The sequence below is a fragment of the Hyperolius riggenbachi genome, chromosome 2 (assembly GCF_040937935.1).
Source record: "Hyperolius riggenbachi isolate aHypRig1 chromosome 2, aHypRig1.pri, whole genome shotgun sequence".
Lineage (NCBI taxonomy): Eukaryota > Metazoa > Chordata > Amphibia > Anura > Hyperoliidae > Hyperolius > Hyperolius riggenbachi.
The window spans coordinates 239,304,383-239,330,947 of NC_090647.1; the positions used below are offsets into that span (position 1 = coordinate 239,304,383).

A 26,565-nucleotide genomic window follows, 5' to 3' on the forward strand; every position below is an offset into this window, starting at 1 on the left:
AAAAATGAGTTTTACTCACCTGGGGCTTCTACCAGCCCCCTGCAGCAGTCCTGTGCCCTCGCAGCCACTCACTAATCCTCTGGTCCCCCGCTGCCAGCTAGTTTCGTTTTTGCCGACAGGCCCATCAGGACTGGCCATGCGTAGCTTTTTCTGCATTCCTGACTGTAATTAGCGCTATTGCGGGCCGCAACACATACAAAAATACGCGTTGCCGCATTACGCACGCATAGATATGCGACAACGCGTATTTTTCGTCTTACGTGTTGAGAATGTATAGCCTGTATGTAGCTTAATGCTAATTAAGTGGCTATAATACTTTCTAAATTACTTCTGTGGATTATGCAGATCTGAACAAACTATGGCATGTATTTTAGTCACAGGCTCAGCAGTGTGTGTATATGTGTAATAAATGGGGATGATCAACGAGATGCAAATTTCTCCTTGCATTCAAATTACATGTGAATGTTATACAGCTGAAACTTGGAGCTCAGCACCTCTTTGTGGCAATGAAGAGAGATTGAGCCAAGGGGAAGAGCCAGAGAGGACATTCGACTTTACTAGACCAGTATGAAGTTTTCTCTAATTATCATCCGGGACAACCTGAGATCCGGTCCCGCCCCGGATCTGTGGAAACACAATCAACCAAGAAGATTAAAAGCCCCCGCCCTCCCATACTCCTCAGTTCATCTGTGTTTCCGCGCGGAAACACGCTAAGAAGCAAAGCTCCTGATTTTTTTGTTTTTTGGTACTCACCAAAGGGTGAGTCAGGCGATTGGAGGTTCAGTGGCAAAGTGTTACAGGAGGTGACACAGGCCGCGGCCTCCGAAACAGGCAGTGTGCGTCCTCTGATGTGGTTTTGGTCGCCACACTGCTCCTCTTCCATCCGGACGCCGGCTCTGCAAGGCGCATCCGCGTCTGGAGGCGGCACCCTGTGAGGTCAGACGCGGAGGGCGTAAGCGTACTGACGTCACGAGGCCGCGGAAGGGGCGGAACGGAGAGTCAGGAAGTGAAACAGGCGTGCTCCTGGCGTTCTCCGTCTCAAAGGCCTGCAGGCAGCAGTGGCACTGGCGGTGAGGCAGCGATCAGCAACATGTCTCAACCGCAGAAGGGGGAACAGCCTCAGCAGCAGCGTGACACGGAGGTTCCAAGCCCCGCTTCTAAAGCCACTTCGCATGGGCAACCATCAGGTTCTACAGTGGTGAGTCCTCCAGTTGGAGGGAGTTGTTTCTGCCATGTTTTCCTTCTGATGGTGTCTCAGTATTTTGTCATCTCTTTGTGTTTTTCAGGCAAAAACTGAGTCAAAAAATGCTCCACCTAAATATAAGAGATGTGGCCTATGTAATACTAAGATATCTTTAGAGGCCCCTAGGAATATATGTCAAAATTGTACAGAGTCCATTGTAGCTTCCCAGACTTCCAATATTTTAAAGGAGGTTATGGAATCTGTTAATAAAAACATGCAGGAGACTCTGGATAAATTTAAAGAATCTTTTGTACAACCTCCTCCTGCTGAATCCCTTCCGGGACCTTCTAACAGAGGGTTTTCGCATTTCTCCATTCCTGCGGATACACTTGCAGCCGAGGAAGAGGGAGATCAGGGAGAGGAGGAGGAGGAGGAAGAGGGGGCACTTTCTGAGACTAGGTCTCAGGAGGAGGATCAACCCCTATCTGAGAACTCAGATAGTGAAGTGATTGTTAAGACCCCTAGATTTTTATTTTCTCCGGAGGAATCTTCTGAGTTATTAAAAGCGGTCTATACTACAGAACAGATTAATGAACCTATCCCAGATGTTACCCCTCAGGACCAGGTTTATTCAGGATTGGGGCAATCAATGGGTAGAGTTTTTCCCATCCACAAAACCTTGCAAGAAATTATTTCTTCCCAGTGGCAAAATCCTGAGAGGCCCCTTTTTATTCCCAAATCGGCCAAGAGAAAGTATCCCTTTGCTCAGGCGGAAATTGAAAAATTAACTAAATGCCCAAAGCTTGATGCTTCCCTGTCAAAGTATTCGAAAGATTCCGACCTATCTTTTGAGGACACTGGTGTCCTCAAAGATGTGATGGATAGGAAAGTAGATTCACTGCTAAAGAAAGCCTGGGAGTCAGCAGCCTTTGGGTTCATTCCAGGTATTTCGGCAACATGTATCTCTAGGAATCTGAGAATCTGGATGGATAATTTGATTGATCAGATTTCTAAGGGCGCTCCTTTAAAGGATTATGCGTCATCCCTTCCTGTGGTCCTTAGGGCAGTGGCTTTTTTAGCGGACGCAGTCACGGAACTTATCAGAGTGTCGGCCCGTACTACCGCTCTGGTGAATTCGGCGAGACGGGCCGTGTGGCTAAAGACCTGGGAGGGAGATCAAACTTCAAAAAATAGACTTTGTTCTATCCCCTTTGAAGGTAATTTACTCTTTGGGCCGGGCTTGGATGATGTTTTATCCCGCTCGGCGGAAAAAGGGAAACAATTTCCAAGTAAAAAGAAGGTGGTTAAAGGTAAGAAACCGTTTCTGTCTCTAAAGCAAGTCTCCTCTCAGGGAGGGAATCGGAATGTGCAGAGGAAGTGGTCCTTTCCGAGAGGAAGGGGGAGAGGGGGTTTCGCTCTTGGTAAGACCGAACCCTCCAAATCTAAGAAATGACAGTCTGCCCGTGGGGGGAAGATTGATTTATTTTCGATCGGAATGGGAGAGATTGAATCCCGATCCGTTTGTATTGCAGATTATAAGACAGGGTTACCGACTTCAATTTGCCAGTTCCCCCCCCTCGAAGTTTGTAAACCCGACTCCAAGAGATCCGGAAAAAGCCCGGGGTCTCGAATTGGAGATTCAGAAATTATTGGAAAAAAGAGTAATTGTACCGGTACCCCAGGAAGAGGTATTCCAGGGGTACTATTCTCATGTCTTTTTGGTAAGGAAAGCCAACGGAGAGTTCCGGTTTATTCTGAACCTGAAATCTCTCAACCCATTCTTAATATACAAGAGATTCAGAATGGAAAGCATTTATTCGGTGAAAGCCCTATTGAAAGGCAAAGAGTTCTTTGCATCAATAGATCTTCGAGACGCGTACTTGCACATCCCTATTTTTTCCGCCCATCAAAAATATTTGAGATTTGCAATAAAGACAGAATCTCGGATTCGTCACTTTCAGTTTCAGGCAATGCCCTTCGGAATTGCGACAGCACCCCGCATATTCACGAAGGTCCTGGCAGAAGTAATGAAAACTTTAAGAATTCAGGGTATCTCGATTGTTCCATACTTGGACGATCTTCTAATAGTCGCAGAATCAGAAGATCTCCTCATAACCCACAGAGACATTGTAATCAAGACCCTCTCTCAGGTCGGATGGATTATAAATTACGAGAAGTCAGCCCTCTCTCCAGTACAGGAAATCATATTTTTGGGTTACAAAATAGATTCAGTGGTAAAAAAGATTTTTTTTACCTTCAGAGAAAATTGTAAAGATCCAGTCGGAAGTAGAAAGTATGATGGGTCAGGAGATGTCTTCTCTCCGATTGATCATGCGAATTCTAGGCCTATTCTCAGCAGCCATCCCAGCAGTCACTTGGGCCCAGTCACACAGCAGGGTGCTGCAAGCATTACTGTTGACAAATTGGGACAAATCCAGGGAATCCCTGGACCTACTAATCCCTATTCCAGACACAGTAAAGGACAGTCTAGGCTGGTGGATGGAGGCGCAGAACCTGGACAAGGGGAGATTCTGGAGGCAGAGCAACCCAATAAAGATCTTTACAGACGCGAGTTCCTGGGGTTGGGGGGCGACAGCGCTGGGCAATCTGGCCCAGGGGAATTGGTCATCCTCAATAAGAAAGAAATCGTCCAACTTCAGGGAACTGATGGCAGTTCAGGAGGCTCTTCTATCCTTTCAATCTCTGATAGAAGGCAATCATGTCTTAATATTTTCCGACAACATCACGACGGTGGCATATCTGTCAAAACAGGGGGGCACGAGATCAAGAGATCTGATGTCCCTTTGTGCAGAAATCTTAAACTGGATAGAACCTCGAGTTCTATCTTTATCCGCGGTTCACATAAAAGGCGCCCTCAACATAGAGGCGGATTTTTTTGAGCCGACAGGAGATAAACCATTCGGAGTGGGAGCTTCATTCGGAGGTCTTCCGAATGGTAACGCAAAGGTTTGGAGTGCCAGAGGTAGATCTGTTTGCATCCCCACGGAATGCAAAAGTGAAGCCTTTTTACTCTCTCCACAAAAGCCAGGAGTCGTTGGGGTTGGACGCGCTAAGTCTTGCCTGGGAATTCAACCTATGCTACGCATTCCCTCCGATAGTACTTCTTCCGCAAGTGTTGGTAAAACTTCAAAGAGAAAAAGTCAGGTTAATTTTGATAGCGCCTCAATGGCCAAAGAGGCCTTGGTACGCGACTCTACTAAGATTGTCAATAGAGCCACCTTTTCCTCTACCGGTTCGCCCGGACCTTCTAATTCAAGGCCCACTGATTCACCCCAGTCCACAATTATTCAAACTGGCAGCCTGGATCCTGAGAGGGTGATAATGAGAAACAAGGGACTTTCGGAAAAAGTTATTGAGACTATTATGAAATGTAGAAAGCCGGTAACTCAGAAGATATACCGTAAGGTTTGGAAGGTATATACAGCTTGGTGTGAATCGCGTTCAAGAAGTCAGACTTTGACTAGTTCTGTCCTGGAGTTCCTCCAGGATGGATTCGATATGAAACTAGCACCTAGTACCCTTAAGGTTCAGTGTTCAGCCTTATCCATTCTTCTAGATAGACACCTTGCACAGGAAGAATTAGTAAAGAATTTCTTTAAAGCCCTACAGAGATCTTCTCCACTTCCACATAAGATTTTTCCCCAATGGGACTTATCTTTAGTTCTCAACGGCCTAATCAAAGCTCCTTTCGAACCAATTCAGGAAATCGATATAAAGTTTTTAACGTACAAATTAGCATTTCTGATCGCCATAACGTCGGCTAGACGTTTAAGCGATCTACAAGCCTTATCTATCAAGGACCCGTTTTTGGTAATTTGTCCGGATAGCGTAAGGCTTAGATTAGATCCTGCTTATCTGCCGAAGGTAGCTTCTACCTTTCACAGATCGCAGGAAATTGTCCTTCCTTCCTTCTGTTCCAAACCTTTGGGACCAAAGGAAGAAAGTTATCACTGTCTAGATGTCAGAAGAATTATATTAGTCTATCTCTCTAGAACTAGGAAATTCAGGAAATCAAATAATCTGTTAGTATTATTTGCAGGAAAGAATAGGGGGCAGCAAGCTTCCAGACATACTATTGCTAGATGGATCAGATTAACCATAGGGACAGCTTATGAGGGGAGTAACTGTACGGTACCATCTAACATCACGGCTCATTCTACCCGTTCCTTATCGACTTCTTGGGCAGAGAGAGCGGGAGCCACCATTCAGCAAATTTGTCAAGCGGCAACTTGGTCCAGCGCATCTACCTTTATCAAACACTACAGAGTGGATGTATTATCACAGCAGGATCAGTCGTTTGGCAGAAAGGTGCTTCAGGCAGTGGTCCCTCCCTAGGTGAGTCTTTTTTGGTTCAAAAAGACTTCTTGACTATCTCTCAGGTTGTCCCGGATGATAATTAGAGAAAGACTCCTATTAGACCTACCGGTAATGGAGTTTCTGATTGTCATCCGGGACAACGCCTATAACCCTTTCCCTTCGCCTGTTGCGCACCTATCTTGTAATATACAGGTCACTGGGGGTTTTTTTATTAGTCACAAGGACGTTCCTCTCTACATCTTGGTGTTTCTGGGCTTGTTTACTTTCAGACGCACTGAGGAGTATGGGAGGGCGGGGGCTTTTAATCTTCTTGGTTGATTGTGTTTCCACAGATCCGGGGCGGGACCGGATCTCAGGTTGTCCCGGATGACAATCAGAAACTCCATTACCGGTAGGTCTAATAGGAGTCTTTTTTCCCCCTAGGTTTATACTGCTTTATTTATAATATGGTACTTATTTTTTATTTTTTTCTTTGCCAACAAAGGCAAGTAAGCAGGAAGAATAGCAACAACCAACATTTGTAAAGCGCTTTTCTCCCGTAGGACTCAAAGCGCATAAGCATGGCTCAGACCATAAGTCCGGAAATGCCAGGTTATACAGGTGGCTTTTCAGTCTGGATTTAAATAGCTCCAGGGATGGTGCTGTCTTTACTGGGTGTGGCAGGGAGTTCTAAAGAGTAGGGGCAGCATGACAGAAGGTTCTGTCTCCTGATTTTTTGAGGTGCACTCTGGGAGTGACCAAGTTTATAGAACTTTATAGAACTTGCTGATCTGAGGTGTGGTGCAGCTTCAGCAAGTCCTTCATGTATCCAGGGCCCAGAGTGTGCAGGGATTTGAATGTCAGCAGTCCAATCTTGAAGAGTATTCTCCATTCTACTGGTAGCCAGTGCAGTGAGCGAAGGATCGGTGTGATGTGACAGTGGCGAGGCTGGTTTGTTAGTAATCTGGCAGCAGCATTCTGCACTAATTGCAGGCGACGCAGGTCCTTTTTGGGGAGCCCAGCATAAAGGGCATTGCAGTAATCCAACCGTGATGTGATAAAGGCGTGAACTAGGGTTGGAAGATCCTCTGGGGGAATCGGATGTTTAATCTTTGCAATGTTCTTAAGATGAAAGTAGGAAGATTTAACTACAGATGAAATTTGGTTTCTGAAACTCAGTTCCCCATCGATTAGTACGCCAAGGCTGCGCACAAGGTTGGAGCTGTTTATGTCTGAATTCCCAATCCTGATTGGTGTTGCTTCAGGATAGAGCTGTTTTGATGGCGATCGCTGGCTTTGGTCAAAAAGGACCTCAGTTTTGTCAGCATTCAGTTTCAACCAGGTTATCATTCATTCATGCCTGTAGCTCAGCTAAGCAAGAGTTTATTTTTGGAGTAGGGTCTGTACCACCAGGTTTGAAGGAGAGGTATAGCTGTGTGTCATCGGCGTAGCAGTGGTACGTCAGGCCATGTCGTTGGATAAGTGTACCGAGTGGCAACATGTAGATTGCAAACAGCAGAGGGGCACTCCGAATTTTAGAGGTGCAGGTTTGGACATTATGGGTCCTAGGGATACTCTGTGTTCTGTCAGTCAGGAATGATCTGAACCACTGGAGGACTGATCCACTGATGCCATAGTACTCCTGCAGTCTGTTAAGGATTTCATGGTCAACTGTGTCAAAAGCCGCTGAGAGATCCAACAGGATTAGGATGGAGCATTCCCCTCTGTCCCTTGCCATGAGCAGATCGTTGCAGACTTGGATGAGGGCTGTTTCACAGCTGTGGTGTTTCTTAAAGCCAGATTGTAGAGGGTCCAGGATGTTTACTGACAGCCTGGTTTCAAGTTGCAGATAGACAGCCTTTTCAATAACTTTACCTAAGAAGGGAAGGTTGGAGACAGGTCTGTAGCTGCTCATAGCATCTGGATGCATGGAAGGTTTTTTTAAGAAGGGGCTTGATTCCTTCTTTTAGAGAGGTAGGAAACCTCCCTGCTTGCAGAGAGCAATTTACTATTTTGTGAAATGCTGGACCAAGCAGGTCAGGGCATTTCAGCATATGTTTAGTTGGTCCAGGTCGCAAGTTGTCTTGTGGAGGCGACGGAGGATGTATGAGATCTCTTCCTCACTAATACTTTTGAAGTCAGTCCAGGGTGTTAGGTTGTTCTTGCAACTATTTCCAGGAGTTGAATAAGTCTAAAGCCGCATCTACACGAGTAGATGCGGCCGCGCTGCTCCTTATCAATCGAGCCGCTGATGCGGCTCGATAAGATCCGACAGGACGGATCTCCGCACCGCCGATTCCCTGCTCGCTCCCCGCGAGGGGACAATGGCAGGGAATCGAGCGGAAGATAAGCGGCGCCGGCGGGCACGAGTGGGGAATCGAATGCGGCGCGCGAGCGGGGACGCGGCGGGCACGCGGAAGAGGCGATCCGGCGGCTAATCGAGCAGCCGGATCGCTACAACCTCTCCCCGTGTAGACGGGGCTTTAGGTGCTGTGGACTGAATGAGGTTATAGGTTATAATTGCCAGTGTACAGTTGTCATAAAGTGCATTCTTGCACACAGGACTTTGCATACATGTGAGTCTGATTGTGCCATAAGTGCTTTTGTACATGGCTGTCTTAGCTGCATACATGTAGCATGGTTTGTTCTGCCCTTGGATATTGTTTACAATGGCAAAACATTTGCATTCTGGGTACTCAAACGCTTAATATAATGGTTGTTGTAGGACTACTCGCTTACAGCCCACCTTCAGCATATCTGGTAGCATAGGAAGTAGTGTCCTAAAGTTGCGCTTGACTGTCAATTGTGATTTCAGTGGCTAAACATTTTGCTTTAAAAATCTAGTCTTGTGACCTGGAAGTTTAAGCACACCTGAAGTGAGAGGGATATGGAGACTGCTGTATTCTTTTTCCTTTACAGCCTCATCTACACTGTATCATTTTCCATCAGATAGACAGATCGATTAGGGCCCGTTTCCACTGGCGCGGTTTCCGTGCCCAATCCACAAGGTTTCCCCGTGGGGAAACTGTGCCATAGGGTACAATGGTGCCGCTGGCCAAATCGCTTGCGCTAGCGATTCGGCTGACATTGCCATCTGAATTGGTACGGGAGGCTGCGAATCCCATAGCTGTGCATGGCTCGGCTGATGGGATTCGTCTGCGTAGCCGCAGACCCGGAAGTGCCGCCACGCGTGTCGGCACTTCCGGGTCTGCGGCTTCATTATATGAGGAGTTGGAGTCGGATGATTTATGTACCAACTCTGCAGCCTGTCTCCACATGCCTCTTTAACATTAAGAGCCCTTGCTTCACCATCACCTGAAACTGTAGGAGGTGAGGCTCAGACCGAGCTCTCTGAAAAGATTGCTGCCTGTGGTTCAGGAAGTGACTTTTAACGTGACTCCTTACTAGGTACTTTAAGTGGTTGTTTTTAAATAGCCAATGATGGACTTTTGTATATACTGTAGATAAATAATACAGGACTAGAAAAACTTCTATACCCATAGCTGGAGTTTTTATGCAGCTACCCTATGTTAAATAAATGGTGGTTCCATTATATGACTGAACTATCTGCAACCAATATTGCCTGTCATATAAAACTATATATTTTTTTCTTTTGATTTTCTAGTGTAGAGATTGGTGAGAGCGTGCGGGGAGAAGATGTTTACATCATACAGAGTGGCTGTGGTGAAATCAATGACAACCTGATGGAACTCCTCATCATGATAAATGCCTGCAAGATTGCCTCCTCATCCCGTGTCACTGCTGTCATTCCATGTTTTCCATATGCTCGTCAAGACAAGAAAGATAAGGTAACAAAGGGGATATGCTGTAACTTGGTGCAACCGATGGCATTGGGAAAGCGTCTTGCTTTTCAGAAGTTAACTATGAGCATTTAGCCTTTATAGGATGCATTATTAGTTTTGTGCCAGCTTCTTTAATGTGGATATAATAGCAAGGATAGCATCTGTATTGTAAAAAATACTTTAGCCCTAAGGATTGCTCCAGTTTTCTACTGATTGCAGATTGTAATGCTAAGTACACTACACTCCTGCCTGGGCTGGATATCTGCCAAGCCCATATAGGCCACAGTCTAGAACAGCTGCCCATAGAGGGAATTTCTGCACATGGAAGACCACACTGCAAACTGATGGCTGCACATAGAAGTGGGAAATTAGTGCCAGGGCATGTGTATGCATGGAACAGGGGAGCTTATAACCTACCACATGACCAACACGACGAACCACACGACCTGTATGTCCACACGCCTAGATGTCTAAACAACCAACTCAACATACTGCACGCAAGAGGAATGATGGACTACACATTCTAAACCAGTACAAGTATTTCAAAGAACTTGTACACACGCACCGACTGCATGATATCAAACCAGCATAGATCCGACTGTTGGAGTGGGCAAACCACCTGTTATCACCCTCTCTTCATGTTGTTTGCACGCGTACACATGCCTGATTATTTTTAGCTGCACAGAAAAAAACTGCCCGGGCATTCTTCTCCTGATGCTGTGCAAAGCATGATGGGATTTCTGATGTTTTCGTTCTGCTGTTTTAGTGCAATTTTTCTTATTTTTTTTGAGATTTGAAGCCTAGCACACAGCTGGGAGGGGTGATCAGGACACAGGACAGTTGGAACTGTCTCATGCTCCCTGGCACCTCCTGTCAACCAAAAAGATGGCTGCCCCCATGAAATCAAACATTTGCCTGTTCTTTTAAAACAGAGTGGGTAAGATATTATATTACCGAGCTATTTTAATTCACATAACTAATTTAACTTAATGACAGTATGTTTGTTTAGGCTGAAGTTCCCCTTTGAGGGGAATGCCACATCAAGTAGATCATGAATGCTAGATAAACAGATTTTTACTAACAGACAGAAGTGTAATGGCACTTCCACATGTACAAGAAGCAACATCTCCAATGCATTTTTGCAGTTAAAGCCATCTAAATAATTCTTTAGTTCCATTGTAATTCCAACATGCATTCAGAAGTGCTGTTTTTTTTTTTTATAGTAAGCGGGATAGCTTTTAAAAAAATCCTGCATCCTCAGAAGTTCAAGTTAGCCCTAGAACCCACTAGCAGCGCTTTTCTGGGCATGGTAGAATCACACGATTTGATTACGATTGTAATGAGTCAATGGGAGCGTTTTTTAAAAACCTCTCAGAGAGCTCTGGAGGCCAAAAAGCACTCAGAAAAGTGTGTATAGTGTGTCTAAGCCCAAAACGTTACATAAGCAAGAGCTTTTGAAATCACAAGCGCTTTGAAAAACACTGCTGGTGGGTTCTAGGCCTTAAAGAGACTCAGATCACATACACTACAGCTCTGATACTTACCCGGGGCTTTCTCTCTCCCCATAAACATGTCTAAGTCCCACGCCGTTGTCCTGCGGTCTGCCATTCAGCCGCGGTGATCTCCGTTACCAGCCTCAGTCGATGCCAGTCAGGGTCTGCTGCTAATGTGCAGACCTCCTGCGCATGAGCAGTAGACCCAGAGTGACGTCGCTGAGCCTCGTAACGGAACTCACCGTGACTGAACGGCAGACCTCAGGATGACGGTGTGGGACTTGGACATGCTTATGGGGCGGGAGAAATCCCCGGGTACGTATCAGAGCTGTAGTGTATGTGATCTCTGAGTCCCTTTTAAAGGGAACCTAAACAGAGTGGGATATATGTTTCCTTTTCAACAATACCAGTTGCCTGGCTCTCCTGCTGATCTTTGGCTGGAGTAGTGGCTGAATCACAGACCTGAAACAAGTATGCAGGTAATCCAGTCTGACTTCAATCAGAGCACCTGATCTGCATGCTTATTCAGGGGCTGTGGCTGAAAGTATTAGAAACACAGGATAAGCAGGAGTGTTGGGCAACTTGTTGTTATTTTAAAAGGAAAAATCCATATCCTTCTCAGTTTAGGTTCCCTTTAATTTAATGAAAGCCAAAAACAAAACAAAAAATTAATGGTACCACTAGTGCAGGAATTAAATAACTTCATGCAGTATCATCAAGGATAAAAACCCATTATTGTCAGTGTGGATGGATTCAGATAAAAGTTCTGTATAGAGGCAGTGCTGGTGCTGGTTATATTGCAGTTTAAGAAGATGTGACCAGATGAATGTCCAGTATGCTTCAGTGAGTTAATGATTAATGTTGTTTCTTTCCAAATGAAGAGAGTAGCCTAGGGACCCTGACAACAAGTGCTCAAATTAGAAACTAGCAGTGCTTCAGCTGACATGACGTGCGGTCTCTGGGTACACAGCGTTTTGGTAATAATTCACACTAGATATGTACCAGGTCTAGTTAAATGTATTTTTCTGTAGGAGGCTTCCTGACGGCACTAATCCCTGTATTAATTATCTGCAATGTGCTTACACCACTCTATAGAAGAAACACTGCTTGAACTCGTCTTTTTATATGAAGTTAACAGAAAAGATAAATTACACTATAAAACACCTTTTTAACTAAAAATTCATTTTTTTTTCCTCCCAGCTCCCTCCCCCTAGTCTAAGATCTATCTGTTACATGACAGCATTGCACTGTATGGTACAACAATTCCAGGTCCAACCCAGCTGTCCTGCTGTTCACCGTCGTTATCAATCAGGGTGGGGTCTGGGCTGTGCTGCCAGTCAACCCTCCTCCTCTAGGGGTTAATGGAGGGGGTTCAGACAAAATGTTGTTATATTTGTTAATAGTGTTGGTTTTTAAATTCAACATAGTTGATTTGAAACACCCAAATACTTCCGCCTGCCTCTGTTCACCACCAAACAAGTGGACAGGGACCTCGTTTCTTTGTTCGGTGCTGAACCGTGGCAGTCGGGAGTATTCAGGTGTTCCAAATTGGCTATGCTGAACTTAGAAACCAACGCTATTTACTAAGCTGTAAGTTTGAGGCAGAAATACTTGAAATATGAGAGTGCTTGAAATACAAACTGCATTGCATAAAGCCTTTCAAAATTACAGCTGGTTGAATATTTCTAACCATCCTGTAAAAGCCTGTGTTCGTGCAAGTAAGAAAAACCTCTTTACACCTTGACCGCACCTTATGCTGTGGTGGAGGGAACGGACATGCCGATAGATTCTAAGTATAGGATCCATTCCACCATATACCTATTCTCTCTGGTCGGAGCCAGTCTGCGCAGTTCATCCAGGCGCACTCTCCCATTGCTGGGAGTGTTCTGCACCTGCGCAGTAGTACTGCACTGGTGCAGAACACTCCCAGGTACAGGTGATTTAAAGGACTTACGATGCGAGCAATGAAAAAAAAGTTAAGTACCTCATGTCGATTGTAGTCCTTAGGGCAGACTATAAAGGCCCGTACACACGCTTGATATTATGGAACGACTGGTCCGCCGGACCCTCCTGCTGGGCGGGCATTTCAGCGCCTGGCGGATCACTCAGAAACAGCTTTATCAGTCTGCAGACAGACTGTACACACGCTGGACTGTCGCTGGAACGCTGGAAGGGTCCGACGGACCCATCATTCCATAATATCAATCGTGTGTATGAGCCTTTAGCTCCTTCCTTTTGAACTGTCTGGCACTCTGATAAGCTAATCCACTTTGCATTGCCGCCCCCGACCCTCCCCAGAGTCGCCTTATCATATGGCGATTAGAATCACGCTTTAAAAGATCCAGCGTCTGAGCAGTTCTCTTAGCCTAGTGAGGCTGCGCAAGTATTCTGTGGCGTCCACGGCCGTCCTCACTCCTATCGCTCTGCTGTACGTCAAGTGGGCGTGACCACATGACATGAATGAAGTAAAAGTCAGCCACTCCGCCTCAGCAGAGAAGAACAGTGCTGAGGAAAGCAAGACGTGGCTTGTCCTATACCTGTGCTGACACTGAAGAAACGTCAGTGATCTCCCCAGAATTTTTTTCCAGCCAGGTGGCATAAAAAAATAGCCGGGTGGGACAAGATGAGAGAATGCAGGGCTGGCACTTCTCTGCTTACAGCAGAGGAGGAGATTAGCAGATGACAGCCGGGTGCTCACCAAAACTAGCCGGGTGGAACACCCGGCTAAAAAAGCCTGGGGAGAACACTGAAACGTATTCTTCAAAAAGTGTCAGCACAAGTATATGACAAGTCACGTCTTGCGTCCCTCATCTTTGCTAGTCTATGCTGAGGGGACGCGGTTGACTTTTACTTCATTCATGTCATGTGGGTGGTCATGTGGTCACGCCCACATGACGTACAGCAGATCGATAGGAGCGAGGACGGCCGTGGACTTCACCGAATACCTGCGCAGCCACACTAGGCTAAGAGAACTGCGCAGATGCTGGATCTTTTAAAGCGGCGATTCTGATCGCTGTCTGATAAGGCGACCTGGGGGAGGGTCGGGGGCCGGCAATGCAGAGTGGATTAGCTTATCAGAGCGCCAGACAGTTGAAAGGAAGGCGCTGATAGTCTGCCCTAAGGACTACAATGGATAATGAGGTACTTAACTTTTTTTTCATTGCTCGCATCGTAAGTCCTTTAAGCGACAACTACAGTGAGAAGAATATGGAGACTGCCATATTTGTTTCATTTTAAATAATACCAGTTGCCTTGCAGCCCTGCTGAACTATTTGGCTTCGATAGTGTCTGGATAACGCCAGAAGAAAGCATGCAGCTAATCTTGTCAGACTGGACAATGTCAAATACCTGATCTGCTGCATGATTGCTTAAGGGCTATAACTAAATGTATTTGAGGTAAAGGATCAGTAGGATAGCCAGGCTCCTGGTATTGCTTAAAAAGAAATATGGCAGCCTCCATATTGCTCTCGCTTCAGTTGTCCTTTAATGATGGCTTCATTCACCTGCATTGAGAGCTCCTTTGACCGCATGTTTTCTGTTCACAGAAAAATATTCCAAATGCAAGCACCACACCTCAAATCAACTCCGGGCCTTTTTATGTGCTTAATTGATAATGACGTAACGACGGGCTTGCCCACAACTTCCCATGAAATTGCCTTTGAGTCAATTGTCCATTCAGTTTTGAGCCCATGAAATATAGGGATTGTGTTAAATGCTTTTATTTGCATATTTTTATGCAATCATTTTGAATCACCCCACTGAGTTAAAGTTAAGAGTCTGCACTTAACCACTTGCCTACCACCCACTACCTATGGGCGCCAGCAAGGTGGCTCCCCAGGACCGCATAACGCGATCGGCGGGACCTGGGGGACTAATTAGCCGGGGATCGCACGCATCTGCCGGCATTAGGCTCCGCCCACCCGCGACATCAACCCGCCGGCCAATCAGCAGCGCTGGCGGGTTGTTAACCCTCCGATCTTGCCGTTACAAAACTTATAATATACTTTATGTATACAAAGTGTATTATTCAGGCTGCCTCCTCCCTGGTGGCCCCAGTGATCAGCTGTATGTAAAAGCGCACACACACTGATCCTGCCCCCCTGATTGCCCATAGCACCCCTCAGACACCCCCCCCCCCCCCCCGAGATCACCCCCTCAGACCACTGTTTTCACCCAATCACCCCTCTAATCACCCATCAATCACTCCCTGTCACTATCTGCCACCCATCAGATCAGGCCCTTACCTGCCCCTTGCAGGCACCTGATCACCCGCCCACACCCTCAGATCGTACGTATACCCGCCCTCAGATCACCTCCCAAGTGCATTGATTACATCTGTTCTCCCCTCTGATCACCCATCAATCACCCTCTGTCACCACCTGTCACTGCTACCCCTCAGATCAGACCCTAATCCGTCCCTTGCGGGCACCCAAACACCTGCCCACACCCTCAGATCGCACTCAGACCCCCCCCCCCCCCCCCATTCACCTCCCCAGTGCATTATTTACATCTGTTCCCCCCTCTATTCATCCACTGATCACCCATCAATCTCCCCCTGTCACCACCTGTCACTGCTACCCATCAGATCAGACCCTAAACTCCCGCCCACACCCTTAGATCTCCCTCAGGACCCCCCCCCCCCCCCCCTGCCGATGACCTCCCCAGTGCATTAATTGCATCTATCCTCCCCTCTAATCACCCCCTGAGACACCCATCAATCGCCTCCTGTCACCCCCTAGCACTCCTACCCATCAGATCAGGCCCTAATCTGCCCCCTGCGGGCTTCTGATCCCCGCCCCCCCCTCAGAATTCCCCCCCCCCCCCCCCCGGATCACCCCCCTGTCACTATCCTAGTGATCTAAAAACAGTGATCAGTGAAAACTCTCACTTTTTTAGTATCGCTAGTGTTGACACTTAGGCCAGTTATTTAGCTAGGGCCCTTGGCCAGTTATTTAGCTAGGGCCCTTGGGTAGTTAGCATCAGTTAGCACCCAACCCACCACACCGCAGTCACTAATTAGTTGCTGATTAGCATCATCACTGTCGCTAATCAGCATTGCTACTATGTAGTATCTGTAAGTGATCATTACTGATCGCAGTCATATCTATATTTGGGTCAGTAGGATACACAAAAAACGCAGCAGCCTTCCCCACAGTGACAAAAATTTTTTGCTGATCACTGCAAAAAACACTGTACAATTGGCTGTGGCGCTGTAAATATCAGTTTTGATTTTTTTTTAAATCAAAACTCAGTGACCACCGCTTTCTACTTAACAAGTACTCCCTTTTACTAGGTAGGTGCTCTTTTTCCTGGGTAGTCTCAGAGGAATACCCCCTAAATTTAGCAGTCCTCCATGGCAAAAATGGGGTATTCCGCTGAAGAGGCCACCGAGATTCTGACCCAGTGGGGTGAGTGCGATAGGGAAGCCTCATCCGGGTCAGAATACGAACTGGTGAACAGCAGTGGTGCTCTGACCGATAGCAGTGTCGAGGTTGAGGTCCTGGCTAGAGCCCGGCGTACCACACCCCATGGCACTGTACCGCAGGATCAGACTTCAGGGCAGCAGAGTGGTGCCAGCGCTGATCCGAGATTTTCTTGGTGAGGCATGCACCAGCAGCGTAGCATCTTGACCTAGCACCAGTACTACCATAGACCCTGGTGAAGTGGCGAACACCAGCATGGTAGTAGAAACTGGTTCGGTGGCACGTGCATTAAGACACCAGCAAAACGGGCCCGTACTACCTATAGTCTCCCAGAGGTGCTGGCAAATCCCAATTGGCAATCCCCTGGATCCGCCGCACCTGTACTGCCCCCTTTCACCGCCCAGTCTGAAGTCCAGGTGGAGACAGATAATCTAGGATTGGCCCTAAACTTTTTTCATAAAGTTAGTGGAAAAAGACACTTTGTGGAAAATAAATAAAAATAAATTTCCGCTAACTTGTGACAAAAAAATAATCTTCTATGAACTCGCCATACTCCTATCGGAATACCTAGGGGTGTTGTCTTTCTAAAATGGGGTCACTTGTGGGGTACCTAAACTGCCCTGGCATTTTAGGGGCCCTAAACCGTGAGGAGTAGTCTGGAAACCAAATGCCTCAAAATGACCTGTGAAATCCTAAAGGTACTCATAGGACTTTGGGCCTCTTAGCGCACCTAGGCTGCAAAAAAGTGTCACACATGTGGTATCGCCGTACTCAGGAGAAGTAGTATAATGTGTTTTGGGGTGTATTTTTACACATACCCATGCTGAGTGGGAGAAATATCTCTGTAAATGGACAGTTGTGTATAAAAAAAATCACTGTGGCAGTGTGGTAAATTGCCGTACTGCTACCGCAGCCTAATGAATGTCTATGGGGAAGTCAATACTTTTCACATTGCGATACGCTGCGGCGAAAAGTGCCCGATTTAACGCTAGCACATACCTACGTTACCACAGGGTATATTGCAAGCGCGGGTCACTTCCTTTTTGAACAAATGCCAGACAGGGAACACTGTGTACTAACGCGGTGTTTCCTGAAGGCCTGTTTTTGGCAGTGAGATGTGGGGTGCACGACAATGCTAACGCCAATTTGTAGTGTGAATCCAATACCTCACACTGTTATGCAAAGAAAATAGGAACATGCTGGAAGGAGGCCTCACACATCCTAGGAATATTCCGTCCTGTTTAAATCTTTGATAAAAATTGTTTCAAGGTCTAGAATGCCAGTACAAATTTAATGGTGCAGAAATTCTGTTATTCAATCTGCATTGTACTTGACTGGCCAACATTTGTCCTGTTTCTGTCTACATTTTAAAGTGAGACTGAAGCAAATAAAAAAAAAAAAAGAAAAAAAAATACTCGAGAGGGAAGGCTCTTGGTTCTATTGAGTCTTCCCGTTCCTCTTACGGTCCCTTCGTTCTTGCACTGTGTCCCCCAATAGCAGTCTCTGACTGGGTCAGATACTGCTCTCTGCCGTGTGGAGGCTTCAAAAGTTTTCATGAGCCCGAGTGCTCCCGAGCGCGTGCACTCGCAGTACGGAGTCGCCTGCTTCCCACGGTGGGGGATTTGAACAGGGGAGCCAGCACTGGAACGAGCAGACTGTGAGAGCACCAGAAGGCTCTATAGGAGGCAGAGCTTTCACTCTCCTGAGGTGAATATCTATTTGGGGGGGGGGGGGGGGTAGTTCACTTCAGATTCCCAAGTGGCATTTAAAGCTTTTGTTTTGTGGGTGTTTTTTTTATAAAGTAACTTTTTATTGAAAATGCAACAGGTTTGCTGATCACCAGTTTCTGCACCTGCTTACTGTCAGGTACACAAGCATGTGATATGCATCTGATATTTAGAGCAGATGACAATCAGGCTTTTATGAGCTCTCAGGGAAATTTATGGCATTTACCTGAGCAGGACATATTTTCCATTACACTTTGTTCTGCTCTGGAGAATTCCTTAGTTACCCAAGGAACAGCCTCTAGGATATGTGAAACAAATATTCTCTATATGTCTTTTATTTTCATTTTACCTGAACAAATATTGTGCGGAGCTTTTCTTTTTATATACATTTCTGTATGATCAGGTTTGTAAAAAACCCCCTGTAAGATTTCATGATTCTGAAGGTCATTTTGTGTCACTTATTCACTTACAGCCGTTTTATTTCGCCTCCTGATCTAAATGCATTGCCCTAGCGATCTAGCCATTTGCTGCTGTGTAAGAGAACAAGATAGCCAGTCCCAAGGTCCTTCTAGTGTAAACAGGCTTTTAGCAGTTGTGCTGTAAGGATGTTTAACCTTTAGCTAGTGGGAGAGATATACAAATTTACTTCTCAGTCTGCAGAAACTTTGTTACAATTCTGTATTAGTACATTCCTGGAAGTAAAGCTTGACAAACACTTGTAGTTGGCAGATGTTTCCCTGTGACGCATTCAGGGATGGCTGAAGTCCACCTTACTACAGAGTGTAAATTGTCACACGGCCCATTTACGTAACTATTCCCATGCACTGGCCTATGCTGGTTCTTTAAAGGGAACCTAAACTGAACGTAAACCTTTTTTAAAGAGAACCTGATGTGGGCAGATTGGGACACAGAGGCATGTTCTCTGCCTCATAACATGCCTCTGTGTACCTGCACTGTTTATGAATGATCCTTCAGTCCCCTGTAGCGACTTTTTTCAGTGACTCAGCCAGTGGATGGCGCCTGCCACGCACGTCCTCAGTCACGCTCCTGGCCAGGGACGTGTAGGCGCAGTGGTCATCCAGTTGGCTGAGTTGCCCAAAATTTAAACAGTCGCTGCAGAAGACTGGAGGATCCTTCTGTGATGGCACGGATGCAGGGGGCAGGTAGAAGTCCCATGTATGTTGAACTATTTTTTTTTTTCCTACGTTCTCTTTAAGGTGACCATACATTCGATTTTCACGTTCAAATACTTTGTAGATTCAATCACTTATCCAATCTACCAGAGATCTATGCCCTACCAACATGAACGACCAGTGTAAAGCTGTAGTTCAACTGATTTTCAATGAATTCCCTGCTGAAATTATCTTAACCCTCCTGGCGGTATAAAAAATTCTGCCAGGAGGCAGCGCAGCAGTTTTTTTTTTTTTAATTTTTTTTCTTATATCATGTAGCGAGCCCTGGCTCGCTACATGATAGCCGCTGCTCAGCGGCATCCCCCCGCCCGCTTCGATCGCCTTCGGCAATCTCCAATCAGGAAATCCCGTTCAAAGGACTGGATTTCCTGGAGGGCTTCCCCCGTCGCCATGGCGATGACGTCACCGACGTCGGGACGTCATTGGGAGTCCCGAACCACCCCTCAGCGCTGCCTGGCACGCACGGGGTCTGGGGGGGGGGGCGCGACGGATAGCGGCAATCGAGCGCGGGGCAGCGGCGATTGGTGTGCTGACGCAGCTAGCAAAGTGCTAGCTGCGTGCAGCAAAAAAAAAAAATATTAAACAAATCGGAGAAAACCTCCTGCGCGGCTTACCCCGAACTGCGTTCGGGGTTACCGCCAAGGAGGTTTAAGGACAACTGAAGTGAGAAGAATATGGAGGCTGCTGTATTTATTTCCAGCAGTGACCGGATAGTGTACTGGTTAAGGGCCCTGCCCCTGACCAGGGTTCGAATCTCAGCTGTTCCTGTTCAGTAAGCCAGCACCTATTCAGTGAGGAGGGCAAGACTCCCTAATGCTGCTACTGCCTATAGAGCGCATCCTAGTGGCTTCAGCTCTGGCACTTTGAGTCCGCCAGGAGAAAAGAGAGATATACATGTTCTTTGTCTGTTAAACAATCCCAGTTGCCTGGCTGTCCTGCTGATCTAATTGGCTGCAGTAGTGGCTGAATAACACCAGAAACAAGCATGCAGCTAATATGGTCACATCTGACAATAATCAGAAACCCCAGATCTGCTGCATCCTTGTTTAGGGTCTATGGCTAAAAGTATTGAGGCAGGGCTGCCAAGCAACTGGTATTGCTTAAAAGGAAATAAATCTGGCAGCCTCCATATCCCTTTTGCTTCAGTTGTCCTTTAGGCCTGGGACCCACTACAAACAGCTATCGCGATCACTCGTGTTTTGTGGTAGCGCTTTGTAAGTGATTTTGGGAGTGATTTCCCTGCTCCTATACAATACACTAGAATGGAAACGCTCCCAAAATGCTGCATGCCCTGCGATTCTGATTTCCCTAATCGCTCCAGTGGGGTCTGCTCCACCCAGTTGCATTGGCAGTGCGTTTTGGGAAATTGCTAGTGATTGAAAGTGATCCCAAAACGCTGCCATAAACACTGATGGGTCCCAGCCCTTAAAGTAAACCAGAGGTCATGACATACAAAGAATCTGTACTTACCCGGGGCTTCCTCCAGCCCTATAAACATGTGCGACTCCCTCGCAGTCCTCCCGCGGTCTGCAGTCAGCAGCAATCAGCCCTGGTAATTGCTTCAGTCGTGTCAGACTGCATGCACAGAAGACCCAGACTGGACCCGACTGAGCCGGTTAACTGGGCTGATTGCCACTTGAACGGCACACCGCGGGAGGACTTGCACATGTTTATGGGGCTTGAGGAAGCCCCGGGTAAGTATCGATTCTTTGTATGTCATGATCTCTGGTACACTTTAGGGCCTTTTTCCACTACCCTGCAATCTGCGATTTGATTCCGATCGCAAAATGCAAGGTATATTAAACTGATAGAAACGGCAGCAGCAATTTCCATTAGTGCCATCTGATTGTGATGCAATTTTGGTCCAAACGCAATCGTCGTCCTGCCACGTTTTGCATGCGATTGAGCTTTACTATACTGAGTATAGTAGCACAATCGCATGGTGGAAATTGAAACGCGATTGCATTTCATGGTATAAAAGAGCCCTCAAATGTATTTGCAGTGTGGCAGTAATTGTGATCCCTCTCAATCAGATTCTAATCAGTGGGCTTGATTGTTTTGCCATATCGGGTGGCAATTTGAGTGTATGGCTAGCTTTACTTATAAACCAAACAAGTATTTAAATTATTGCTAGCCCTAAACAAATTAATAGCAGCCAAGGTGACACTTACAATTCATTTCTTCCTAGTTATGCCTCACAGTAGATTTTAGCTGAAATCTGATTAAAAATAATTTAGAATTTTGGCGTTTCTGGTTTTTATATGTCAACTTCCATGCCCCTCTCAGTTCAGGTGTGCTTTAATCACAGCTATACTACACCTGCACTGTAGTTCCAGTACAGTTCTTCTGTAAATCTAATAATAGATCAGTTTGTGAGTAATGCAAATTTTAGGCAAAATATTTAGGTTTCCATTTACATACATTACATCCATCATTTTCTGTGACCTTCTTTTACAAAAGCTTTCATATCTGACAGCTGTAGTGTGTATTTTTGCAAATCAACATCCTAACTTGCCCTTTCTGACACACTGGAGTGCGTCTGAGCTATGAGACTTTCCTAATTTTCAAAATATTAAACATTGATGGAAATATTGTCATCTTTGTTCTTGAAAGCTTAAAGTAAACCGGAAATGAGATAAAAGAAAAAACATACATACAAGGGGCTTCCTCCAGCCCCCTTCGGCCTGATTGGTCCCTCGCCTCCGCCTCCTGGATCTTCTGTTATCGGTCCCTTTTAAAGAGACACGGAAGCGGGAAAAAAATTGATATGAGTTGGTTGTGTAGTACAGCTAAGAAATAAGCATTAGGAGCAGAGACATAAGTCTAATATTTGTTTCCAGTACAGGAAGAGTTAAAGGGACTCCGAGCAGTGCAGAAACTATGGAAAGATGCACATCATTTTAAAGCTCTCTTTCTCCTCTTTCCAATGATATATAAACCGCCGCCCTATGCCTTTTAGTTTTCGCTATTTTCGCGATTGCAATTGCCTCGGACGCGATTTCGATCGCGAAAATAGAAAACTAAAAGGCGTAGGGCAACGATTTAGGTGTCGTCAGAAAGAGGAGAAAGAGAGCTTTAAAATGATATCCATCTTTCCATAGTTATATTGTATTACACAGGGCGACTTTTTGTCAAAGTCAGCAGCTGCATTCAGCAGAATGGAGCTGCTGACACTCTGGAAAGTGTCGTCCTGTGTAATACAATATAACTATGGCTTGATGGATATCATTTTAAAGCTCTCTTTCTCCTCTTTCTGACGACACCTAAATCGTTGCCCTACGCCTTTTAGTTTTCTCTATTTTCGCGATCGAAATCACGGCCGTGGCAATTTCAATCGCGAAAATAGCAAACTAAAGGTGGCCATACACTGGCCCGATTTGCGGCAGTTTCGACAGCAGATTCGATCACTGGGATCGAATCTGCTGCCAATCGTTCGCGCAACACGCACCCGCCGATCCGATTTCCTCCCGAAATCGGATCGGTCCGTCGATCGCGCCGTGCGGGAAATTACCCTCGATCGCCCGCGGGTAGGGAGCGCGTCGCTAGCGGCGGCCAATCCGATCAGGTATACATTACCTGAGGCTGGCTCCCGGGCATCCCGTCCGTCACTGCTCCCGTCATGGCACCTCCGGCATCCTCGTATAACTTCCGCTGTCATGCCAGTGACAGCGGAAGTACAACTAGAGGGCGCTCTATTTGAACTTCCGCTGTCACTGGTGTGATAGCTTAAGTTCTATGCGGATGCCGGAGCCGGAGGTGCCACATGACGGGGACATCACGCCCGGGAGCCAGCCTCAGGTAATGTATACCGGCGGGGGGAGCGGCGGCAGCACCACCACAACAGATTGTGATCGGTTTCAGGCTGAAATCGATTCACAATCTGTTTGCAGGAAAGGCAGCCATACGATCCCTCTCTGATCAGATTCGATCAGATAGGGATCTGTCAGCTGGTCGATCTGATGGCACATCGACCAGTGTATGGCTGCCTTAAAAGACGTAGAGTGGTGGTTTATATATCATTGGAAAGAGGAGAAAGAGAGCTTTAAAATGCTGTGCATCTTTCCATAGTTTCTGCACTGCTCGGAGTCCCTTTAAGAAACTCCAGTTGTTATCTATGCAAATTGCCATTGAGCTTTACGACTTTCAAAGTCACAGAGAGCTCTGTTTTCTGAAGGTTGTTATGTCAACCGTATTGTTTTTTCTTTTGCAGAGAACAGTTTAGGACAGGTCAAAAGTTCACTGCCTGTTCTGTAAAAACATTAAGAATGCTGAGTAGTGTGTAAACTGCAAATATTAGAGATTGATGCAATGTTATTAAAAAAAAAAAAAAAAAAAAAAAGCTGTATAACTGAAAATAAAAATGAGAATATTTTTTTTTTCTTTTTGCTACGAATGTTCTAGTAATTATCCGCACTACACAAACAATTCATTATATCATCATTTTTTTTCGCTTCAGTGTCTCTTTAAAGGGAACCTAAACTGAGAAGGATATGGATTTTTCCTTTTAAAATAATACCAGTTGCCTGAATCTCCTGCTGATCCTGTGTCTCCAATACTTTCAGCCACAGCCCCTCAACAAGCATACAGATCAGGTGCTCTTACTGAAGTCAGACTGGATTAGCTGCCTGCTTGTTTCAGGTATGTGATTCAGCCACTACTGCAGCTAAAGAGATTAGCAGAGCTGCCAGGCAACTAGTATTGTTTAAAAGGAAAAATCCATATCCCTCTGTTTAGGTTCCCTTTAACTGCTGGAGTCAGGGCTTTCTGCGCATGCCCGGCCGCACTCTCCATTGTGTGGGAGCGCGAGTGGCCACACTGCACATGCGCTGACTGGCCGAAAGGTACCGGGAAGGATAACAGAAGATCCAGGAGGTGGAGGATGGCGGTGAGGGAGTGATCAGGCCGAAGCTAGCTGGAAGAAGCCCCGGGTACATATGAATTTTTACTTTTATTCTACCTCAGGTGCACTTTAAGTTAACCTACATTATAATTCATTATGCAGCTGTTAGTAAAGCAAGTCCTGTGGTAAGTCTACTTTATACAGAGTAGCTCACAGACGTTACAGGGCTAGGTATGCAGAAGTTGTGCAGTGCCTGAGACAGAATAAAGGCTCCGGTTTCAGCCAGCAAACATTGGTCACTAATGCAGCAGTGGTTGAAGTATCTCAATTTGCTGATAGACACTGGCATAGATACATGATGCTGTGCCAGTTTTAGGCTGAGGAACTATTTCAGTAGATCAGGTCTTCAGCCAAGAAAGATCTTTTAGCATTTCTTTGGAAACCCTTTTAATTTTTCAATTTGCTGATTCATATACACAGAGTAACCCAGCAGCTCAGGGTGACCCAAACCACTAGGACTGTATAGGCCCTATACAGTCCTAGTGGTTTGGGTCACCCTGAGCTGCTTATTAGTAGGAGGGCTTTTCAGTCTGTTTTATCCCCCTATACTATAATCCCCTCCTACTAATAAGCAATGCTCGGTGAAATTTGCCTTCTTAAAACGGAAGGAAATTTGCAATAATTCATTTAGAAGTTTATTTAATGGATTGTATTTTCATTTCCACAGAGCCGGGCTCCTATATCTGCCAAGTTGGTTGCGAACATGCTGTCTGTAGCTGGAGCTGACCACATCATCACCATGGATCTCCATGCATCTCAGATACAGGTATAGTCCCTGCTGTGCAAACATACACACTTATAGCAGTTACTGTTACTGTTCTACAATTAAATTAACGTGTTCATGCCTCCTAAATATGTAAATAAAAATTGAACTATGGTTGTTCTCAGATTGAAGCCAGCAGTTGGGTCTACTGCCTGACAATCTTGAGCTAAAGCTTTGTATGCACACACTAGATTGTTCTCCATTGGAGCCGCCTCTGCTGAGACTCCAATGTGTGCATGGTGGGTGGCTCTGATTCCCGATACATCAGCAAGCAATAAGCCTGATGGGCCATCTCGGCCAAGGGCATTGTTTTTCTTTTCACCCTGGCTACTCCATTCAGCTTTATCGTCCACCGCACCAGCGGCCCCCCTCTAGTGACGGAATGCGTTGCTCACCTGCAGGTTAGTGACCCATCTGTACAGACTCTGACCCTAAGGGCCCTTTTACACGTAATCAGTTGCTCTCAGTTATAACTGAAAGAAAACTGATTTTCAAAGTAATGCCCATGTTTTCTTATGGCAGCTTTCACACTTACAAAGGAACTCCAGTGAAAATAATGTAATAAAAAAAATGCTTCATTTTTACAATTATTGTGTATAAATGATTTAGTCAGTGTTTGCCCATTGTAAAATCTTTTACATTACTGATTTACATTCTGACATTTATCACATGGTGAAATTTTTACTGTTGGCAGGTGATTTAGCTGCTGCATGTTTTTTTTTTTTTTTTTTTTTGCAGTTGGAAACTGCTGTAAACAGCTATTTCCCACAATGCAGCGAGGTTCACAGACAGGAAACTGCTAAGAGTATGTACTCAGTTTCTTGTAGGAGGGGTTTCACCACAATATCAGCCATACAGAGCCCCCTGATTGTCTGTTTGTGAAAAGGAATATATTTCTCATGTAAAAGGGGGTATCAGCTACTGATTGGGATAAAGTTCAATTATTGGTCCGAGTTTCTCTTTAACGCGTATTAACTGAAATCTTTTTCGCACTGCTATGGAAAAAACGCGTACTAACGCACACCAACTGATTAAGTGTAAACGGGCCCCAACTGTCGCCTCAGGAATCAAGGCGGCAGTCTTCATACATGTGTTAGAGGCTTAAACTGTCTGAAATCAGGTAAGCATTCATTTTTATAAATGCCTTGAATGGAAGGTTCACGCAGACTATAAAAAAACAAACTGCACTTACCTGGGGCTTCTTCCAGCTCCTGGTAGTCCAGCTCCTATCCCTCCCCGCGTCCAGGTCTGCTTCTGTGCGCTCCACAGTGAGGGGGGGGTGGGTGGGTTTGGGTCACGTGGTGTAGGGACGTCATCGGGTCTCTACTGCGCAGGCGCAGAACTACTGCGCATGCGCAGTAGAGACCAGATAACGTCACTTACACCACATGACCCGCGCCGTGGAACGCACATAAAGCCGACCTGGTGAGGCCGGCTTTTTCACCGCTGGACGCCGGGAGGGAGAGGAGCTGCGGCGAGGGCACCGATCGACTACCAGGAGCTGGAAGAAGCCCCAGGTAAGTGCATTTTTTTTTATAGTCTGCGCGGATCTTCCCTTTAAGGCAATGTTTCACAACCCTGTCCGCAAGTCCAGTACATGTTTTGCGGGAAACTGCACACATTCACAGGTGGTTGATTAATTCCCTCTGTGGATTTCCACTAAGCATCCACTGTTGGTGGGCCTTCTCAGACAGGGTTTGGGGAAACACTGCCTTAAAGTGAACCTTAAGTAAAAAAAAAAAGTTTTACTCACCTGAAGCTTC

General features: G+C 46.0%; 1 protein-coding gene across 1 annotated transcript in view; it reads left to right on the plus strand.

Moving 5' to 3' along the window:
• The window catches only part of PRPS2 (phosphoribosyl pyrophosphate synthetase 2), an 83,579-nt gene that overhangs the window by 32,578 nt on the left and 24,436 nt on the right, over positions 1-26,565 (plus strand). The window contains exons 2-3 of the mRNA XM_068268366.1: positions 9,126-9,309; positions 24,707-24,805. Coding sequence (XP_068124467.1) covers positions 9,126-9,309; positions 24,707-24,805 — 283 coding nt within the window. The remainder of the gene's footprint in view (positions 1-9,125; positions 9,310-24,706; positions 24,806-26,565) is intronic.